The following is a 19,251-nucleotide window of genomic DNA, read 5'->3' as shown; positions in this document are numbered from 1 at the left end:
CCACAAGCATATTAATTAACAACTACATACATCTACACAAGCACACAATGTCACCATTTTACCATTTATTATTATGGACGTTAGGGTGCAGTGCAACCTCTGAATGTAAAAAACTGATCAAACATTAATGGCAGCACAACCCCGACTATACACACGTAACACGAAGCATAAGAATGCTAAAGGCCGTCACTTTAGCGACTGTTTAGCTCTTTTCCCTCGACAGTCTATTTCATGAAAGTCCATTTTAAGACATTCTTACACTACATGCCGTGAAACTATGCACAACCAGCCACAAGCAGCAAGTCAACCCACAACATGCATTTTTAACCTCCATCACAATAGATGTTTTTTTCTCTGCTGCTCAGTAAAACCACACATCAAAAACTATCAAATGAGCCATTAAACCATTTAGAAAACTCCTTCTACAGTCAAATAAGCGCACTGGGCCCGAGAGAACAGCGTGAAGGAAGTAAAAACAAAATGCTTCGATTTTATTTTTCTGTGATGAAGATCTCAACAGAGCGCTAGTCAGGGTGGTCTGTCTCCGTTCGTTAGCTATTAGTTCGTCGCGAGAGGCGGCGAATGGTGAAGGAATTACAGTGTTTTGAGCAATTTATTTAACAGAAGCTAAATGTTATAAGATTAACGTGAGTGAGAAACAAGAAGAAAAGAGCAACTTAGTGTCAGGTTTAGCTTAAATTCCTCTGTCACGCTAACACTAGGAATTTATATTTCTACTAGAATCATCCAAAACAGTTAAAGGCCTGTTCGTCTACATACGTGGTGACACACCCACCTACAGAAATATTCTAAAGAGGTAATGTTTGAGCATCGGAACACAGGAGGGACGATTACGAGCCAATCGGTCCCGTGTCAGAACCACTTCCTCCTCCTCTCTCTCTGGGACTCTATTTGCTTGGTGTTTAATCAGGCTCCAGTTAACCATGTCACTCTGCATCTGGACACACGTCAGTCTGATGCACACACACACACACACACACTCACTCACACGCAAACTCACAGAACCGATAACACAGACATACACAACCCATCACAGGCTATCACGTAATTCAACTGATAAAGTAGCATTTCTTTTATTGTCCTGTTACTTTCAATTTATATTCGGTCGCTCGTCATCCATCGTTTCTCACGCGAATCGTCTTCATTGTCCCTCGGACCTATAATCACCCCGGGAATGCACATCCAAGCACCTATCCTTATCTGGTGTTTCTCTGATCTCCAATTACATGTAAATCACTAAGCACACACTCGCTCGGTGCACTGTCGCTAATAAATTCCTCACACACACCCCTCATTAGCATTGATGTGTAACCTTGGAGCTCATGGTGTTCTGCCTGAGGGTCTTAGAGCCACTCTATGTTTGTGTGTATCTCTGTGTGTGTGTGTGTGTGTGTGAGGAATGATGGCCTGTCCCCCACTGGTTCCCATCAGGAGGTTTTATGGTGCAATCTCATACACAATCTAATACTGATGGACTTTTTACTTTTTTCCCCCACTCCTTCTCCTTTTCATTCTCCCTTTGTGTCCATTCCCTCCATCCTCTCTACACAATACTACCACCACAATCTGTGTATACGGTATAAACAATGAACACTCTTTCTCTGCGTTCACGCCCGCCTTTTCACATTGTCAGTCATGTGTTCCTGCTATAGGCCCCTCCATCTATGCGCGTACACAAGGCTGCTAGCCTAGGGAGACGACGGCACACCAGCGAGCGTCACGAGCCGAGTCACCAAACAGGGGAGTCGCCTTCGTTTCAATTAGCATTTTGATTGCGTCTAATGGAAAGAAGCCAACGCGCAAACAATCAAACATTTGCTTGCCGACAAAATGAATAATGTCCACTGTTCTTTGTGCAAACACACAAGTGAGCCAGTCCACTCTGTGGATGGCAAGATTTTGAAAACAGAAGGATGCATTGAGAATGCAAAAATAATTGTATTGACTCTATAGTGGTGGCGCAGTATCGCCAATTAAATTAAACTCTGTATTATATGACAGGTGAAGACGACAAGAGGACAAAATATGGCCGCTAGTTTTGTTAGTCAACCTCTCTTGGATGAATGGATGAATGGATAAATGGATCCAAAGTTAAAGTCTCATGAAGCTGATAACTTATAGGTCATTATGATTTCTCTCACGTCGACACTCCTGTACGAAATGCAAAATTGAGAATACACAGTCCTATTCGCACACACTCACGTGAGCGTTTCAAAACTTAGCAGCACGCACAGCATTACAATCTATTGCAATCCAGGCGTGCGTCCAACACACCTACTCCATCTGTCTCCAGCTCTGGCACAACTTATGGACAACGCAAACTCACACTGTGCACACACAAGCAGCATGACGGATAACATGTCTACTCATATAATTAACAAGGACTACTTTGCATACATGAATACAAAATGCACAAAAGTCCAGTTTCCCCTCCCACCTCACAGTACATTCAGCATCAATAATGTGCATTCTGTTTCTCTGCTGCAGCACTATACGCAGGTAAATATCTCAGAGTGGTGCAAAGGCAGGAGAAGGGGGGGGGGGGGGGGGGGGGACACCTACAGCCCTGGCTTCAAGATAAAATGGGTGCTGTTCCCCGATTTAACCCTTCCCTCCCTCCGCTCCTCTCCCCATCCCTGCTTACCTCTACTCCTGCCTCCACACCTCTTCTATGAGCATAACTGGCTCCGTCCCTCCATCTGTCCCCCTCCGTTTCTCATCCTGCCCACAAACCTCGTCAGTCTAACCCCCTGCTGCATCCCTCTTCCCTGTATGAAGGAACTTAACATTCTGCACAAACAGAGAGTTTTACAGTATCACTGCGCTGAAAGAGTCTTACGTACTGACTGTGAGTGATAGTATTTCTACAACCGGCTCGAGCCACCGTAGGCTGCCCTAAATGAAAACAATGGTTTACAATGTACAGCGGAGTATAGTGGCAGGCTGCCTGCAGCCTTCTCTCCTTACCATCTTAAACCCATTCCACTCCATTTGTGAGACGCCGGCCGTGGTCGCTCTCTCTCTCTCTCCCTCTCTCTCTATTTCCTCACACAACAGCTACAGCAACGCCTCAGCAAAGAACAATCCCCTACTCTCTTTCTCTTACTCTCCTCTGATACCGTCTCCTTATTTTCCTCACTATGCCTCTCTTCCAGATTTCTGCTGGAGTCTTAGCGGCGAGCAGGGAGCAGCATACTAGAGGCGCACGGAGCAAGCATCCGCCTTCTTCCACAGATGCTGAGAGGAGAATGGTGTGCCTGGATGAGAGAGTGCTGGGCTGCAGCAAGGCTCCCTCCCCTCCCCTCCCCTCCCCACAGCCACCCGCCCAGTCGCCTGCTCCGCTGGAAGGTCAGAGCCCGCCCACTCTCCCCCCCCCCGCCTCCCTTTCACAGTCTGTGATTGGCGTCTTGGCTTGCCTGTCAGCCCCTCGGTCTCACCTCCCCCTCCCCTCGGTGTTAACACCTTCGCTCTCCGGCTGGCTCTGAGCCCTCGCCGGCACACGCCAGCCTCAGCCCGGTTTGGCAGAGAAAAGGCTTTTTGAATCCCAGCAAAGCAATCAATCGCTGCTGAGGTCTGTGCTCGAGTGAGCCGGGCAGGGCAGAGCTCTGGGGGAGTGATTGCAGCCTCCGGCGCTATGCTAGGCCTAATAGGATGCCTGCGCAGCCCTGTGTATATAAATGAGCTATTACTGGGTGCATGTTAAAATCCTTCGCACATTTACATGTGTACAGCCCATCTCATTCTCGTCTCTTTTCCTTTACACACATACACGCATACTCACAGAACTGATCACAGCCTTTGTTAATGATAATGATCTTTAAGGAATTCTAGATGATATTATTCAGTTTTTCTGTGAATACTATACTACTACATCGTTTAAAATTAAAAAGCACATAATTTGACGAAAAACAAAATTGTCTCCTATGTTGATAACTCATATTTGTTGGGGTTTAAATCAGATATGAGAATGGATGCACACACACACACACACACACACACACACACACACACCTGTCCGTACAGGTGTAGCCTAAGAACGCGATCTGGTTTACTCTTTTTAAATCGTATGTAAATCGATAGGCTACGTCTGGTGTAAGCAAAACAAATGTGTACGGCGCTACCTGCCTGCCTGCTGCGGTACCAACATTAAAGCACGACTGGTTGCAGAATATAACGGAACAAACATCTGTACGATGTAAAGGCTGGAGGCTACTCTACAATATCTACTCACCATGACCATTCTTGTGTCAGGCTGTTGGTGTTACGGACGGTAACGGTAGTCTCGGGCGGACAAAGTGTAAAAGCCGGTGAAGTCGGCGAGAAGACTCGGATGGAGGAGCGGCAGCGTGCCGGGGGAGGATGAATGAACCGACGTGCCGGTGTAGTGAGTCTAACGGAGCCAAAAACTAAACGGAGCGAACCCGTGGGTGTGGAGGACCTGCAAGCCCTGTCCCGTGCAAGGGGGGGAAAAAAACACTCGCGCTGCGAAAGAACCAACAAAAAGATAGGATACCAGAGTCCACTCAAAGGAAAAGATAGAGAGAAAACAACCCTCTACCTTTTCCCCAAAAAGCCATTTATGGATCGTCCAGTCACCTCGCGCGCGGTCTCCCATTGGCTGGGGAGGTGCCGACTGGGCGGTGCGCTCGTGGATGCGAGCGAAGGAGGCAGGCTCGTGTGGTCCTCCAAGCATCATGCTAAAGCAGTTAAGGTGACTTATTGTTCGTGACTGCACATAACTATCCCTCACCTGTTAATAATTATGCATACAGTCAGTCTACGCTTTCACTCCTGCACGTTGTTTGTAACCGCCTCCATCTCTGTCTCTTTGTCTCGATGTCAAACAGCTTCCATTGTATATGCATCTGCATTGTTGCTGCAGTGTTTGCGTTTGTGATCCCTGTTGTTAGACATGGGTCTGTGCTTCTCAGCCAGGGGTGCTGAAGTCACGCTGCCCAAAAATGTTCCTGTTAAAGCAGTCTCCGCTCTTAGAATTTTGCTAACTGTAGCATGCACCATATGTAGCAACGCCCAAAACATAGGGTCTATTGTTTTGAGGAGTAATTATCATCAAATTACTCCTAATTACTCTGACGATTATAATCATTACTACAGTTTGTATAATATATATATATATAGTTATAAAAAAGCTTCTTTATGCCCAACCTGCCACAGGTTGATTTTTTCCTGCTGGCCCCTATCGCAGGCACACAAGAAGAGGGAGCCCTTGCTTCCTTTAACACAGTTACCTGGCAGGCATACGTTTACCCACACACATGCATGCACTCAGAATGCAATTACTGGAACATGTTGGCCGACACCATACTCGATAAGCACACATCAGCATATATTAATGTGCGCACATACACGCAATATACACACACACACACTGTCTCACAAATCACATTCAGGCACCTTATGCTGTATATAAACATATGACCACATGTAACTGACTTTGTAACAAATTGCTTTTTCACTGGCAATTTCTTCAAGTTGCCAGACAAGAGATCAAAACATAATCACTTTCCCAAAACATGGTCATACTCTTTCCTTTGTGTTCAACATAGCAATAAGAGGCAGTCAGTGAACCAATGCTTATTCACATGCTGGTTTGTTTCAATTAGCATTCAGCTGTGTGGTGTGAAGCCTGACAGGAGTTAATGTAAGTGGACAGCCATTAAGCCCAAAGAGATTTCTCTGCCCCAACCACCTCAAGACCTGTCCCCACTCAGGATCACGCTTTATTTAGATGGTCCATTAGCAATTAGTGATTATAATGTGTCACTTAAAGGTTTTACACAATATCGTTACACCGATTAAGCATATTCTTCACTGCCATTTGTACTGTTGTTAGTGGAACAATCTGTATTCTAATTTTATTTTCCTAAATTCTTAAGAACTGTTTCATAGTAATAAACAGAAACCCATTTCAGTTTGAATCATCTCAAGATAAGATGAGATAATAATTGATTGGTCCCAAAGCAGGGACATTTTGCAATGTTATTGAATGCTAATGAATATATATATATGAAATTGCATTTGGACTCAAATGGAAAGCATTTTATAGCCTACTTTTCAAGTAAATGATCTTAAAAGCTTTCAGAAAAGGAAAGACTGGCCATAGTCCTAATAAATCCAGATTTTTAAATTTACCAGTCTAAAACTCACTTTCAGTAAGTGCCTTAACTTAAAAATAATAAAATTATTGCATGTCACAATCAAATCTGAGTTTCTATTAGCCCAAAGCTAACGTGGGTGGGAGTAATGAATACAATGAGCTTGTTTTATGGCCCCCATCTGTAGCTATTCACTTTTTAATGATACAGCACAAATGTATTATTTATAGCAAATTATTTCACGAATCCCCTGACAGAGAGTGCCACAGACCCCTTGGGGTCCCCGGACCCCACTTTGAGAACCCCATGCACTAAAGACCCCGCTGTGCACACACAGTCCACTGTAAAGCCACTATGTGGACAGTGTATGATAAACTATGCAGCATGTACCACATATGTACTCCGCAATTACATTTACAGTATGTGTAGTCATACAAATAGGAAGTGAGAAATTCAACCACGCACTCGAGTAGCTACGCAAATTAGCTTGCAAATGAGCACACTGAAAGAATAATGTTAAGAGAGGAAAAACAGGAAGAAGACGAGCTGTGAGGAATGATAAGGCCAGTTCCGGCAGACAAAAAGGGAGAGGGGAACTAAAGCTCCCCAGTCGCTCCACTTCACCCTTGACCTCTCCACCTGTCTCGTTAGCTACAGCGAGCTAGCTAGCCTAGCGGAACCATGTGCCTGACATACTAATGACAATCCTCACTACGCCTTCAATTAAGCCTGAGCAGTACTGAGGTACGCACACACACACATAGAGGGGAAGATTAACAAACTGGCTATTGTTTTAGATAGAATAGAATATGCTGGGACTTGCAGTCTGGAGATTTGTACCGATCATACTGTATATGAGACAACAGAGGAAGAGTAATGTTGAATGAAACACAAAAGAAAATGGATCAAAATAGAAGTGCACCTTTGTATGTTTTCCTTTGTTATGTGCCTCCGTATCTTTTCCACCAAAGAGCAGAAAGAAGCAACATTTGCAGCTGAATAGTACAGGCAACAAATCCACAGTTTCCTGTCCGTCTTTTATCTGACCTTTTGAATTTAATGAAAGCTTTGGGTTGGACCGGGGCAAAAAGAAAATCTTCCACCTCACTGCCTCTAATATTCTCCTCCCAACCACGTTTTTGATATGTTATATCTTTTTAAATTCCCTACAGTAAAGAACAGAGTCAGATCCTTGGCAATGACCGAATCACAAATCACATCTCTGTCTTTATGTGCAGGCAACTTTTAACTGTTGATGTTTAGAGGCAGTAAGATGTGGGGTGAAAATAGAGGGTGATCATTTTCTTATTTCATAAAGGACAGTGTTTGGAAGTTGTTTTCTCCCTCTGTAATATGATCCAAATAACCTTTTCTCTAAATGAGAATGTGTTTTGAAAGTGAAAATAGTCTCTCACAGTTGCTCGGCTTGTCGTTTCACTAAATTGCTCTACAGGACTATGATTTTATAAAGCAATGAAAGTGACTGCCCCTACTCAGTAAATTAGCTATAAACACATTCTGCTCTTTGGAGTGTGTTGTGTTGTGTGTGCGTTTCTGTGTGTGTGTACTTAAGATACACAGACGAATACCAAAGATGGAGCCGTGTTGCTGCCATGTCCTAGTTAAGGGTACACACCGTGCAATATAATATTGTGTTTGGACAGATGGAGGGAGTGGTTGAGATAGTCTTTCAAGGGCATCCATGCTGAGATGCTTTACAGTCTGGATGTTAGAGATATTGCAGTGTAGCTTATTATCTTGTAGATTTGGCCGTTCCGTACTTAGAGTTTATGTCTGTCTGTGAATAGAATGCAATACAGCACTGAATAAATGTAAAAATGCCAAAGAAGTAATTAAGGGTAATGTCTAAAAAAGACTACGGACTTTGCACAAAAAAAGTGCAAAGCGTTGATTGGATGCATTATTTGGCCTTTTAGATGATGACGGATGCTAAACACTTTTTGAGGAGGCAAATGATATTTCTTTCCTCTTGTAAAGTTTTGAAAGTTAAAAAGCTTTTGTGGCTTTAACCCAGGAGGGCCAGGCGTACTTGTCAGCAATGAGAAACCCCATCTCACTGATTGACTCTGGATCACATCCATAAACACACACACAAACACACACACATGCACAACTAAATCCACACAAACACAAACACGCACACGCACACGCACATGCATAAGTGCGACAAACCACGACATTATGGTTCATGGAGTGTGTCACAGTCTGACAGTGTGACTGCCGTGGAACCGGAGCTTTAAGGGCTGGACCCCACAAGTGTGCTGCAGGCTGTGCTTCCTGCCTGCTAATTTGGAAAGCAGAGAGCTGACTAATTGTCATGAACTCCTCCTGCCATGCTTCTCCACCCTAAACCCCTCCTAGTCATAGACCTTAATGGATTAATGCAGGCTGGAGTTGTCCCTCTTACTCTCCCGTACTCATTCTGGTTCTCTAGATTTCTGCCACACCCTGAAAAATGTCTGTTTTTGTCTTCAGGATTGGTAGCACTGTACTGTACATACACAATATACTCTGGTAGCAGCCAACACGTAGTAGTCTGATAACAAGTGTATTCTGATACACAGTATAGCAGGTTTGAATATGCAGTGTGCAGACTGATAATTGTGGGTGCTTTCGATTTGATTCGTGTTAACTGTCAGATGCAGCGTTTCAACACCTGTCTTCTGTTTCACTCCGCATAATAAGACGTCTATTTGAAGCGGGAAAAGTGAAGATACCAGCAGAGGTGTTGCCTCCAAAGTGCTGGAAGAAAATACCTTGATAATTAACAAGAGAAGGACAACTTGTGTTTTGCAGTGAACCTGATCTTCGGTTCAGAGGAAATGAATGCAACCGAGGACACGCAACGGAAAACACGATCTGAACCTGATCCTTGTTACACAGTACGGCAAAAACACCGTAACAGACGATGAAAACACGTTTTAATAGAGCTATACAGAGAGGAAGGCAATGCTTATCAGGCCCGGTTGATTTCAATTTAAAATATCACAGCAGTCTATGCAGTAAAACCGCCTAATACATCTAATAGCCCAGAACACACTCCTCAGTATGCTGCTGCTTACTTAGGCTCTTTTTGATTTGCCCTTGAAGGATAGATTTAGTCGCTCTATTGAAGTTCTGGCAGTAGCATCTTGCTGTGCTACTCAGACTGATGATCGCCTCTTTCCTGGCAGGTGTCCACCCTCTGCCGGTAACAATCAACAAATGAGAATCACAGCCTTCCACTTGCCGTCTCCCTGCCCAGCGACAAACTCGGCGTCACTGAATACCAGACAGCAGACAGCTATTAACACGATGCGGCTGCATCTGGACAACAATGGGCGCTTTGGATTCAGCGGACTTTTGTTGTTTGCTTTCAGCGTTAAGACCAAGGGCTTCGTTTCCATGAATCAATGGCACACACGGCGTGGATACTGATTTTCAGGTAATTTCATGGTCAGAGGCGCACAGTGCACCAGCATCGCTGTTGCACGTTCAATCAAATCAACTCTTTTCTTTCTCCTCGAAAGCAGGGCACTCTGTGCCATGTCGCTCCGACACTTTAGTAAATGAGGGGAGCAGTTGGGAGTAGTTCTGCCACAAAAGATCCTCCAAAGAGGAAAGTGATGTTCTTAAGCGGGAGGAGCAGAATCACCACAACGTTACCGTATGTGAACCACAGAGAGCAAATTACGTTCAATTATCCTGGGAGGACAGTCAAGTTCACAGCTAGCCACTGAAATGCAAATGAGTGCAGATGAGAAGAGAAGTCTGCGTGCACTGAACGAGAATCCCAATCCACCAAGTCAAATACTTGCCAACGTAGAGCCCTGGAAGGCATTTAGAGATCATTGTAGGCGATGGTTTGTGCTAACATAATCCAACTTGCTGTTACAAACAAAGACATCAAGCATTTCTTTAACATATCAAATCATATCTTCAACTGACTGTGAGTATGTCCTTTGGATGTTGTAGTGAAATCTCTGTCTGCACGTTTTTTTTTATAGTTATGGCTAAATATCATGACTCATCGTGTCATGACTGTGACTGACAATGCAATGTTAATCACTGAGTTACAGCTCAATGCTTTGAGTCCGGTGTTCCTGCTGTTGATTGAGTAAAAAGTTGACATTTTGCTTCTTTTGTTTTGCAAATCTTTCTGGTTAAAAACTAAATCCAACTTGGCCCTGCCAGTCTAAGAATGTGTGAATTCATGGAGGCACTTATGGGGAAGTGGATCCCCTATATTAAATACAAGTATTTGGGTAAAATGTAACTAATCTAGTTGAAGCTTTCCTCCTACATCCTCTTCCCTCTGTGTCAGTGGGCATGATACACAGTCAGCTTAACCCTTGCCTGTGTCACTCTCCCTGGTAGAAACTCCTCAGATCAGAAATGAATTCTTCATGCTGATCCCGGAACAAGGCTGTGCTGCATTTGTCACAGCCACTTTCTTCCACTTTAACTCAAAGCTGTTTGGTATGGCTGGAGCTTTGCAGACTGCCGAGATGTGACAGGGGGCTGTTTGAAAGCTGAGTCCTCTGTCTCTATCTGTAGAATAGGGACTGAACGCTTGTTCAATCGCTATGTAAAGTCTGCTCTTTTGTAGATTTAATTCAGAATAATGCTTAGATACCACACACACACACACACACACGCACACACACACGCACACACACACACACACACACACACACACACACACACACACACACATTCAAATAAAAAAAATGTTTTTTTTAAATGGAAGAGATCACGGTGGGTCTTTGAGGCTGTAGCCTAACACAAATGAGAGAAGGTTTGTGGAGGTGCCCAGGGAGGCTTAGCTATGCATTGGCTGTTGAGTCTGGCATGTGTTCTGGCACTGCGAGTGTATTCTCAACAGGACTCTGGTGGATTAGTGTCCATTTGGACAACAGAGTGGTCCGCAGCTTGGGGGTGACATTCAACTTCAGCAGGCCGGCAGCTCACACGCTGATCGTGAAGTTTAGTCTTGCTGTTTATTGTTACTGATGTGTTGTAAATGTTATATATTGAGTCTTACAAATGGATTTGATGACTGAGGTAGCAAAACCTGTTTTGTATTTCGATGGTTATGCTGTCTTCTAGTCCAATCCGGATGACTGTCATGGCCATGCTGCAGGGTGGTGGGTCAGTGGATCAGGGGGTATAGTGGTGGGCTTTAGGGCTGTGGGGATGGCAGCCCGCTTTGCGTTTGATCCCGGTCGGGGTACATCCATGCTCACAGGGCGACTGCTGTGGTCCATCTGGTGGAGGCTTTAATCACAACTCCCTCCCACTTACACTCGCACACACACACACACACACTACTGTAGCACAAAGCTCCCCACTTGACATTCTTTAGACGGCTGCTCACTTTCAGACCTCTTTTTATCTCCATTATTTATTTTAGTTGTTCCTGCAGTCACGTCTCTCGCTGCAGAAACGAGTCCTGCTTTCTCTTTTTCTCCCAGAATCTCCGACTCGGACCTCAGGTGGAAAGCACGAGAATCACTGAAACACCCTCTGCCATCTGTAATGACGTTTAAAGCCTCATCAAAAATCTCACACTATCTGATCTCCATAAATGGCTGCGCTACTGTACGGCTTTTGATAAGGAATAACCTTTTAGAGACGAGACGCATGCAGAGTCCTTCACAGGGATGGCCTTCGGTACTGTGGACCAAAACATGCCCATGCTGCACAAATCCAGCTCTCCAAATGTCACTTCATGCTTAACCGCCCTTTCTCATGCTTGAAGAAAGGCAAGTGGGCAACGCTAAACAAGAAAAACTCGACCGGGCTTCAGTTTAAATGCCTACATGCTTAGAGACATGTGTCAGTTATTTTGTGTTGTTGACACATTTAGTTGTTTGAAAAGAAAGAAACTCATTAGAAACAACTCTAGAAAAAAATTTCCATTATGAAAATAAAGACATTGTTTACAGAAGGTATAAATCATATTCTGAGTAAATGCTATTTGTAATGTTACATGAAATGAAGCGAAGGAAATGTATGTAATAATATAAACAAAGAGGGAAATTCGTTTTTTTTTGTATTGTATTTCTGTAAATTAACTCACATAAGTCACTAAAGTACAGCTCAAGGCAGACTATGGTGAACCGTTTAAACCTGACTGCTGCTGTTGGATTAAATTTATTATTAAAGGGAGTAAAAGCTCAGCAGATAATAATGATGCTGCGTTTTGTAGAGGAACCACTTATAGCCTCCCCTTGGACAAAATTAATTATAATATTTTCATGAATTTCCAATATCTTATCTTGATTAAGCTTGCTCTTCATGAACGGCTAATCACTTGAAAATCAATTCTGGAAACTACTATATATTCTGTACATTCGGTATATACAGGCCCCCCGACTATTAGACACCTCCCAATGGAGCCAGTGGAGAGCTACTGCACTCAAACGGTCACTCCTCCTCGGCACTAATGCAAGTAAGTAAGCCCTACATCATTTATTCATGGTGACAGCAGATACTTTGCCTCATCCCCGGCAATTAGCAAATCGATAAAAAAAACGCATTGGCTTTGAAACTATCAATTCTGAGAGGACAAAAAAAATAAATAGCTTTGTTCATCAACATGCCAGGATCCCAGAAGCAGACAATCACTGAAGTATCGGCAACGTTTGTCAGCTCAGCATCAACGGGCGCTGAGCCGACAACAATAATGCACATTTCCTCACATCACTGCCCTTAAAATGAGTCCTCACCTACGAGATAGGTGTCTGTTCCAAATCAAATCTTAAATTGGGTTCTGTAAAGGGCATCATCTATAAATGTCATTCTTGAAAAAAAGACGATTTAATGTTCTTTTTGTCAGGAGATTTTGTTTGCATTATGAATATGTGTCTATTGTGAAGGAGATGACTGAGCTGACGCCATCTGGGTGAGATTATCACCGACGCAGACAGGTCAGTGAAGGTCTTGCACTGGCTAATACCTCTTTTGTCAATGTTTATAAGGCTGACATATCTGCAGTGCATTCTGATATCACTGTCTGTTTAATAATTAATTCAGTAAATCTGCATGATCCAATATGCACCTCAGGCTGCTTTGTGTTGACCTAAAATGACATTAGATTTAGCCGAAGACCTCCGAGTTTGACTTCACTGTCAAACGGTGGCTGAGGCATTTTTTTCTGTTTTTCCATAATAATTGTTAATGTGTTTGCAAATAACAAAAAATTGCGAAGAACTCACCAGATTTGAAAGCAGAATACTGCTTTCTGTCCAGCCTTGTCTGTTTCATTATTCTCTCTCTATTTATCCTTTTAAGCCGAATGAAATAACTGCAACTGGTTGTGAAAACATTGTCCACGAGAGGAAACAAATTTGTCTCTGAAATGAAATGCTTTTCCTCTACCAGGCAAAAGAGCAGCCCTGGGATTTATTTTTCAAATTAAAGAGGATAAATGAACAGAAAGAAGTGAGATTATTTTGTTTAATCAACTTATTGAACTGTACAAATATAGCCTGACTTGAGGTAAATCCCTATGGATATATAATCCACAGCTATAGAAACTGATAATTATGTGTGCGTGCATTGTTCTGTGGTAGAGGTTCCCATGATTCTATTTTTCTGTTTTTTATTACCTCAAGGCCCCTTTCTGTATTTTTTAGCACATAAATATGATTATGATTTATTACATATATCATTAGAGACTGTGACTTAAAAAAAACTGCATTTTGTTTCTTACTGAACAGATAATAATTGAAAACATCAGCCTGTTTTTTTTATTGCTGTGTTTTTTATGATCAGAAAACTTGCACATCTTCGATGACATGATGCTAATCCATGTAATAAAAGACAATCGGTGAGGGAATAAAAGCAGGTCAAAATCTTCCGCTTTGATTTTTTTTTTTGCGCTGCGCTCTATCAAAATCACCAAGACACAGACTACTCACAAACACTGGGCCCTGCCACGGCCATTATGTTGGTGAAATTGCAGGTTATTACTTCCAGGTCAAAGGGCCTGAACACAGAGAGGTGACCTTTGGTCAGGCGTGGGCGCTTGTGTTGCTGCAGCAGCACTCTGTTGTTGGACTATTGTTAATGGATCACATCCACATCGCAAGCCTTTTTTTATGTATGATCTACAGAGTCGAAGAAAAATAGCTAATGATCAAAAACATGATCATGTGTGAAGAAATACACACTAAAAGGCACCCTGCCGACGGGCTGAATTGTGTGTATATTAAGGGTAGGGTTTGCATGAGAAAAAAACAAAACTCACAGAGACGGAGACAGTGAGGAGAAAGAGTTCACTTAGCTTTACAGTGTGTGTGTGTGTGTGTGTGCGTGTGCATGAGCATGAGCCTGCAGACACCTGCTCCATTCTGCAGTGATGGCTCCCAGCGGGACACAGGCTCAGCTGCTGATCTCTAGGCCCTCCCTGCAGTACTGGTGGCCAGCACACATACACCACACACATACACGCATACAGCTCTTCCAACATATCAGAACCCTCTAGGCCCCCCCCCCCCCCCCTCGCAGTGTCTCTCAGCCTCTCTGTGTTCCCCGTAACTGACGCACCAAATGTGCTCATACCAAGTGCACACATGATATGATGCACACACACACACACACACACACACACACACACACACACACACACACACACACACACACACACACAAAAAGCTGTGTTCACATGATGTTGCATGTAAATTCTAAGACACGGTACGGTCATAATCTGCTCCGGTCTGATATATGCTATAGGGAAGATATGACTGAATGGCACGTCTTCATTTCTACCACCCTAAGCTTAGAAAGCTTAACTGAACACAGCAGTACATCAAACCTCCATATTACGTGCTGCTGCTGTGAATGCAGTTTAAAAGGATAAAAAGATTTCCATGTTTTCAGCAGGTCACTTAATGATTCACGTTAAAACAAAATCCAACAACCTTTTTTTGTCAGTCCTGCATTAATCAGCCACCGTCGTACTTGTGGCACTATTGTTCTTGTCGATGCTGTATTTTGCACATATCTCCATCTCTCTGTTCCTCTCAATATGAGCGTCCCCCCCCCCCCCCCCTCTGTGGCGTCGCTCAGTCTGCTGCACCTGTTTGTGCCTCCCTGATGGCAGGGTTGTGGAGCATAAATGAACTAATTTCCTGCATATAGAGAACAGGGAAAGGGGAAGTGCAGCGAGCGGCAGATGGAAGGAGCTAATCATTGTTATGAAATAGAGATGACCTCTAACTATCTCCTGGCTGCTAATATACCGTAACTACACACGTTTGCCAGCTTCTGTGTCAAGCACACCCTCACTCTCCTTCCTCCTCCTTTGCCTGTTTGTTGTGGTGATGATGAACCTCTTCAGGCAGGTTTGAAATGCAACCCTCCCTTTTTTTTTTTTTTTTTTTTCTTTTTTTAAGATGTTGAAAAAGAAAAGATTGGAGTTGTCAAACAAAATCTGGTGTCACATGAAGAACGGCAGCTGCCTGCAGTTGGTAATCAGTGGAGCTTTCTCCAAATTAACAGCATTCAGCTCTGAAGCACGGCGCACTGCAGGTTTTCAGCTATGGGCTTTTGAAAATTAGATCTCAGTGACTGAAATATGGACTAATTTGCAATTCAGCTTTTTGCTCACATTTTCTTTTGGTTCTACCCGCCTTGTGTAAGGTGACATGGTCATGGTCATCCTAATGTGGTAAATGATACTGCGGATGCTCATTTTAAACAGAAGACTATCCGTCTAAATTGCATCAATTGCGTGCCGATTCTCTCCTCCGTGTTCTGGTGGCTTCAGAATTGAATTCTTTGAATGCTCTTTTAAGCGCACTGTCCTACAGCTTGAAAGATGCACAACCGAGAACACGCGCACACGCGAAGCGCTCTAAACAAACTGAACACGCAGTGTTTGACAGGGGGGACGAATGGTAAACTTTGCTGAGTGTTGGACGACGAAAGCATTTTGCTATTTATTCACTTATCAAGGCACTCATCTAAAGCAGTGGTGCATTGAATGGAAACACACCATAGCGTCTTAACTTTGAACGGTAACATTTCAAAACACAGCCAAGTATTTAATCCATATTTATATACGGAGCAATGTTGTGCTGCCGGTGGTAGAATTGTACTTCCGTTTGACCGAGGTAAGAAATGCGATGTTGCTTTTGAGGCATCACCCAGCAAAGCCACCAGAATCTTCCAGCACATTTATCTAATGTATGCAAATGATCTTGCTGTGCTTAATGAAGGCACCATTAATCACTATAACGATGGTCTTTTTGAACCAGGGTAATCACGCGCACGCACACAGACACGCATACACAAGCATGTGCGCTTGCAGACACTCTCCCTCGCCCACACACGCACACACACACACACACACGGAACATGCCTCATCACCTGCAACACACTGAAGACAAATGCGCAAAATCCCACAGTAAACCATTTTACCAGAAATGTAACTACGTATGATGAGGACCTCATAATCACTCGTGGGCTATTTTGGCTTTGTTCATTTATACTGCAAATACAATATTATTTACAACTGGTCTTCATGTTTCGCCCTGGAATTGGCTGGTTAAGCAATCGCCTCAAATTCAGTTTTTCGGCCCACCACAATGCTGATAAGATGCATCAAAATATCTTAACGCGACAATCATATTTATATGATAAATTCAGCTAATTAGTTCCACTGGTTTCAACAAATAATTCATGATCCAGCAGCTTTATGCAAACAGCAGATAACGCCGTTGTGAGTCACTTCGTGCGCTGTACAACCACAAGAAAACACTGGACAGACGTCTTTGAACTCGTGTAAGAACTCAAAGGGAAAACTGAAAAAAACATTATTGAAGCCCAACTCCTAACGGAACGTATTTCACCGCTTATCCTCGCCGTGCATTTGCATACAGTTGACGGAAAACCCCTGGGTACAGTCAGCAGCATGACAGTCGGTTATGAAGGCTTCCGGGAGGCTCTGGGGTGTGGATCTGAGCCAGTTTGAAGGGGAGCCGAACCAATGAAGAGCCCACAGCGGATTAGACACCCACAGCTTCATGTCGCTTTAATGCGGCGAGTCAGGGATTTTCTTACAACGCTTTTGCCTAAACTCTCAGGGTTTTCTCGTGCCCCTTTTCCTCTCTCATTCCCTTCCTCTTGAAGTAATATTTTCTATGTAAATAGCAGAGTCGTGTTGTTTCCAGTGCAACATACCACATCCATCGACAGCGTTCCTACTTCCTTTGCTAATGTGACTTGTCAGATGTTAACTGGAGTTGAATCGGATTGATAGTTATGATCCAATGTCATTTGCAATCTGTCGTCTCACACAACTGTACATCTCCTCAGGGTGTTGGGGAAAAAAAAAAAATCTTTTCTTTTCACAGATGTCATATAAAGTTCAAAATGGTAGAATTGCCGGTGTACTGCTGGAGCCTGTTTATTAATTTACTGTGAAAGATAATTCACCGTCAAATACATACAAAACTAAATGCAAATACTGCAAGTACGCCAACAGAATTCACAAAATACAACAAACGTAAAATATATTACCCACACGAACACGCACTCACACCTCAAATTCCCCTGATAACAGTCTGACTGGCAGAGGCTAAAGACAGAGTAGGCGTCCGTAATTGAACAAACACAACAATGTAAATATTTACTAATACTATCCATTGGGGATACAGGCCAAATCCCACAATTGATTTGCTCTCTTTCTGCCCCTTTGCTCTTCTCTTCACACACACACACACACACACACACACACACACACACACAACAATACGCCAATTCACAGACACTAACTACCACTCTTTTTTCCCCCTGTTTCTTTCCTTGCTATTATGCTCGCCCGTGTTCATTAAAGAGATGGAGATATATTGGTCTGTCTATCCTCTTACCAGGGGTGACCTGAAGCCCATCTGGGCTGGCGATGACAGGAGATCCCTGGGAAATAGCGGCGAGTGCGTCTCGGGGACGGAGCCCACGCCACTGGCTGCTAGTCCCGAGAGCTGCCCGTACCTCGCCATCATCTTGAGATGCTGCTCACAGAACACACACACTCATACACAGACACAGGAGGAGAGGGGAGGAGAGAGAGAGAGAGAGAGAAAGAGAGAGAGGGAGAGAGGGACGGGGTGTGAGAGAAGGGAAGGAGAACAGATAACAGCAGGTAGGAAGGACGGTGAGAATGGTAAAGGACAGAAGAGGGAGTGGGGAGGGAGAGGGCGGGGGGGGGGGGACATGAAGAAAGAGGAGGTAGAGGAGGATTACAGAACACTTTGCTCTCACACAAATGCATGTGTAAACACACACACACACACACACACACACATAAAGGCACACACGCACTTACACTTACACAGATACTGTACGTGCACATGAAGGCTCACATACAATTTTATCCCCAGGTGGGCAATCTCACAAGCAAGCCTATGTTGGATGGGTTTGATAGCTACCTTGGTTTTGTTACAATAGAGGGATGTAAAGTCTAGGCACTAGCTCTCTTATTATTACAAGCCAGGATGAGTGTGAGAAGCGTAGCAGCCCCTTTTTTCTCCATACCGACTATCGAGCTGGGGAAATATATAATAAACAGCTGCTGTTATCAATCATCCCCTCTGTCTCCTGACTATGAGCATACAGAAATGTACAGACACGCACACACGCACGGACATACAATAAAACACATGACAGAATGGTTGGCAGCAGACACGCACAGGTGAAGTGTGGAGAAAGAAGCAAATCCAAATCTCTTTACCTCATTGCTCAACAAAGCGGCGTTGAGTGTTCGGCTTATTTCGAACATGTTCAGGTTTGGTGCTTTTTTTTTTTTCGTTCTGTCCGTTTATTTTCAGATTCTCTTCAGTTCTTTGCTCCCCGTTTTTCTTCTCTACGGCTGGGAGACGGTCCCGGGAACAGAAAAAAAGAAAGAAAGAAAAAAAAAATGAAATAAATTGAAAAAAAGAGGGGGGATAAAAAAAAGATCCTCTTTTAATTTTCTGATTTTGGAGTTGTGATTTTTCAGTGCTCTATTTTTTCTTTCTCCCCTGTCTGTTGATGCACCTCTCTGCAGGCTGTGGCTGTCGTGGTGGCGTTTGTGTCCAGGGTCTCCACACACGTCTAAGGACTCAAT

At 43.6% G+C, this 19,251-nt stretch overlaps 1 protein-coding gene across 1 annotated transcript in view; it reads right to left on the bottom strand.

The window, feature by feature from the left end:
• Window positions 1-18,148, bottom strand: part of elavl4 (ELAV like neuron-specific RNA binding protein 4) — a 66,256-nt gene extending 48,108 nt beyond the window's left edge. The window contains exon 1 of the mRNA XM_076087892.1: window positions 18,017-18,148. Within this exon, the coding sequence (XP_075944007.1) occupies window positions 18,017-18,148 (132 nt within the window). The remainder of the gene's footprint in view (window positions 1-18,016) is intronic.
• Window positions 18,149-19,251: the final 1,103 nt, after the last annotated feature.

The sequence above is a fragment of the Anarhichas minor genome, unplaced genomic scaffold (assembly GCF_050575085.1).
Source record: "Anarhichas minor isolate MPS153535 unplaced genomic scaffold, ASM5057508v1 ptg000010l, whole genome shotgun sequence".
Lineage (NCBI taxonomy): Eukaryota > Metazoa > Chordata > Actinopteri > Perciformes > Anarhichadidae > Anarhichas > Anarhichas minor.
The sequence above is the reverse complement of the archived record's forward strand: the minus strand, read 5'-3'. Positions and strand labels throughout refer to the sequence as shown.